This window comes from Protomyctophum parallelum (assembly GCF_964188405.1).
Source record: "Protomyctophum parallelum genome assembly, chromosome: 13".
In the NCBI taxonomy this organism is placed as follows: domain Eukaryota; kingdom Metazoa; phylum Chordata; class Actinopteri; order Myctophiformes; family Myctophidae; genus Protomyctophum; species Protomyctophum parallelum.
The window spans coordinates 4,938,931-4,942,872 of record NC_139708.1 but is presented as its reverse complement, the minus strand read 5'-3'; the positions used below and the strand labels follow the sequence as shown (position 1 = coordinate 4,942,872).

Genomic DNA, 3,942 nt, shown 5'->3' with positions numbered 1-3,942 from the left:
GTTGTTTTGTTCTTGTTTTATATACTGCAATCATGTACAATGTGTCATTATAATTTATAGATAGGTAGAGGCCTCGTATAAGCCCCGCCCCTTGGGCTTTTTTGCCTCAGCATAGCACTTTACCCTTCTTATATTTATATGTTCACTGTGTTGTTTTTATACTGTGCTGAATAAATAAATACAAATAGAAATATTTGTATTTGTATAAAATGTCTGTTAGAAAACTACTGTATTTGAAGGCCCTATAGTAACGGATACTGGTTCTGATCAGAAACCAGTGTGTGTGTGTGTGTGTGTGTGTGTGTGTGTGTGTGTGTGTGTGTGTGTGTGTGTGTGTGTGTGTGTGTGTGTGTGTGTGTGTGTGTGTGTGTGTGTTTTATAGGCTGAACTTCAGCCCCAAAACAAAAATCCTAACCTGCCAATCACAGCCGGTCACTCAGGACTCCCCCTCGGGGCTATAAAGGGGCTGTGCCGCTCTGCTGCTCTCCATTACGGCTGCTAGGATTGGCCAGCTCCGCTGTCGTTCAAACGCACCTCGCGTGTGCGCACCGTGGAGAATAGTTGCCGCTGCGCTCAGACCTCTCAGGCTGACTCACACACACACCCGAACAAGTGATGAGAGACTTCACTTCTTTACGCACAGCTCAGCTGATTCACCTGCGCGACTGTCTGTCATTTTGTTTTATGCCATCCAGACTGTGCTACTTTCAGATTATGGAGTTTTACTTTGCATACATGTACAAGCTGTGATCCTCCTCGAGATCACAAGTGATCCTATAGAAGAGAAGAAGATTCTTCAGCAGCGATGCGAGAGGAGTGAGGAGGAGGAACTTTGCCAAAATGCCTAATTGGAATATGCCTCCTGTCCGGCAGCCCTGCTATGGAATATAGTCCGCTTTTACACAATCTACATGTTGTTGTGCCACCACCCCACGTGAAAAACAAACTGTTCGTCTTCTGCATCATGCTGTCACTTTGGGTCTACATGATATATTGCTGTGTGGGCTACTGCTCGACCATGCCAAGCGGCGTGATAGTCGCTGTAAACAAGCCAGCGGGACGTCCGGAGACAGAGACCGAGAGCATGAGCGACGTTGTTGTTGGATTATTTGACAACCAGGACTCCTCTTCTTCTTCTCTGGGAGTGGTGTCCAGGGACTTACTGAACAACGAGAACGATTTGGACAGCAGAGGAGGAGGAGAGGACTGGGACGAGGTTATTAGGAGCGAGGCGAGTCGAGCGTCGGAAGATATAAACAGTAATAATAACGCCATCATGTCAGGTTTCTTCAACGAGTCGGAAAGTAAAAAGTTGCCCCAGGCGATCATCATCGGGGTGAAGAAGGGAGGCACGCGGGCGCTGCTGGAGTTCCTCCGCGTGCACCCCGACATCAGGGCGGTGGGAGCGGAGCCGCACTTCTTTGACCGCAACTACGACAAGGGGCTGGAGTGGTACAGGTACATTATACAGACATTGATTGATTGAAATATTTATTAACAGTTTGTAGAATTTACAGTACATTTTAAGCACAAACTCAATACAAAGACTGTTAACTGTGAGTGGACGACCCAATTAAGCATTACACTTGTTTACAACAGGGTCCACATTGTTCAATTTACCAAAACATTTAGAGACATACAAATAGACACTTCTATGTAGACATTATTTCAGTTTTACTTGAATAATAAATGTCGTTTATTATGAAAGTAAAAAAGTTTTAAATGGACCCGGATTTTCATATGCAGCAGCAGAAAAATCTAATGGAGGTATAGATGGCTATATAGGCCTAAATAATAGCCTATAATATGATGTTTTGTATTGAACACAATACAAATTGTCTAATCAAATGTTTTGAATAAATATATAGAACGTATACAGGGCAAATTAAATTAAATAATAATTGCAATAAACAATGTTTAGTATAGCCTATAGGCTATACTAAACTAAAGTCTAGACTATAGTGAACTAATATAAAGGCTACAAAGAAAATAAATTAATATTTTGTGGAGCAGAAGAGTAGGCTTAATTAATAGTATATATAGCCTGCATGCCATTGTTTCCCTGCAACAGTCATACTTACATATACATACACGTCCTTGTTCATTTTCATCACATTGGAAATTAAACTCTGCTCTGGCCCTTTTTTTCCAATTTTGATCCGAGCATAAAGTCAAAAGTTTCAAAACAAACCCATGGGCTTATTTGTTTTCGGTCCATATCAGATTCATAAACTAATAATTAAATACATTTTCCAATTTTGTATTAATTGAATATGAAAAAAATATATATAGACCTATTTGGCCTTAAACAATCAAAGAGATGAGATTGTGATAAGTGTCAGCTATAAGGAATTTAATTAATTAGACAATGTTATCATTTAATCTAGACTATAGGAATTATTTTTCTGAAACACTATAGCTGTGAAAAGTGAGAAGAAGCCTCTGAAATCACTTGCTGTGAAAAGTGAGAAGGAGCCTAAAGATTGCATGGCCAATACCTTTACCACATGGCTCACATTTTTAATGGTGGTGGTATGCCAAAGGCAATCAAACCCCTCTACCATAACCCTGCTATAGTGTTAGGTAGAGGAGCCCTTGCACATCTTTCCGTAAACACCAGAAATATTCAATTTACTCTGGTATTTTAGGCTACTCACCCTTGCCGTGTTCATTTACAAAGTACTATCGATTTTCTGCCGGTTTGCATGACCTTCGCTCACAGAGTTCCTGGAATTTTTATACATGTGCCCTTGGAATTCCACAAGCTGTGGTGCTCCGAAAAAGGGAGGGGGGAATACCAGTTTGTGCAATGAGAGTCCATTTAGAGTCCCTTATGCAGTATAAAACAGCTGATGGTTTATAGTCAGCAGAGGCTATATAGCTACATCATGGTAGGATATCAGTCCTGGGTATAGGAGTGGCATGCAGTATGACATGAGTTCCTATGTTATTGATTCAGTGGCAGTGATTTCTTATAGAACTGGAGCAAGCCAGGCCTCAATTTCAGATAGGACGAGATCAAGGGGGCTAACGTTCCTAACAACTTCCACAAGTTGTGCGACATGATCATTTCTATTTCAACTTCTCTACAGTGACATGTTGTCCATGTCATTTGCGGTTCCTAATAGCTACCTGTTTACTCAGTCCTGTGTACAATTATCCCATTCTGACCTGAGATCAGATTCATACGAGGTTTCCGTGCACTGGACACACACTGGTCTGATTAACCCATTCTGACCTGAGATCAGATTCTAAAAAATGTCAGTCGTTCTTCGATTTTTCAAAAATAGCAGACCTACAAGCTCGTATCGCGCCACTCGGTGGCGCGATATGAGCTTGTAGATCTGCTATTTTTCAATAGCTAAAGCATAACATGATGCCAACACCAAAATGGGGGCCCGGTCAGAATGGGTTAAGCAACTTGTTCTGTTGACAGGAACCTGGCGTAATTCACAAACACAAATCCTGAAAAGTATTGATCTTCTGTGTACCCAAAAAAAGTTCCACAAGTCATTTTGCACTGAAGACATTGCATCAAAGGAACAACATTATCAACTAGAAAAAGTGCCCTTCCGGGCGGGCACAGGTCTCCACCAGGTTATCCACAGATCCGTGCAGTTAGAGGTAAAAACACTTTTCGGCCAGTTATAGCGCCACTTTGAGGCTGAGTTGAAATTGTTCATGTGACATTTCGTCCTCGGCCTAGTGGGAATGTGGGTGCACAATTTCACGGAAATCACGCGATGTGTTCATGATTTGCAGCATTTTGTTTGAAACTGAGCACTCCTGTGAACTTTGGAAGCCAATCTTAACCAATCAGGATGGAGTCTGATAAATCTGAAAGACCCGTTTCGTTGAATGGCTCTAGAGAGACTGTGTACCAATTTGCGTGATGTTTGGACAAAATCTGTAGGTGTACTGTGCAAAAACTTGTTTTGCACA

At 41.6% G+C, this 3,942-nt stretch overlaps 1 protein-coding gene across 1 annotated transcript; it reads left to right on the top strand.

The window, feature by feature from the left end:
- Window positions 1-827: 827 nt before the first annotated feature.
- Window positions 828-1,486, top strand: LOC310869646 (heparan sulfate glucosamine 3-O-sulfotransferase 3B1-like; the record flags this gene model as incomplete). The annotated part of the gene is made up of 1 exon (XM_083780477.1): window positions 828-1,486. The coding sequence occupies exon 1, from the start codon at window positions 881-883 to the stop codon at window positions 1,484-1,486; it is 606 nt and encodes a 201-aa protein (XP_083636603.1). The 5' UTR covers window positions 828-880.
- Window positions 1,487-3,942: the final 2,456 nt, after the last annotated feature.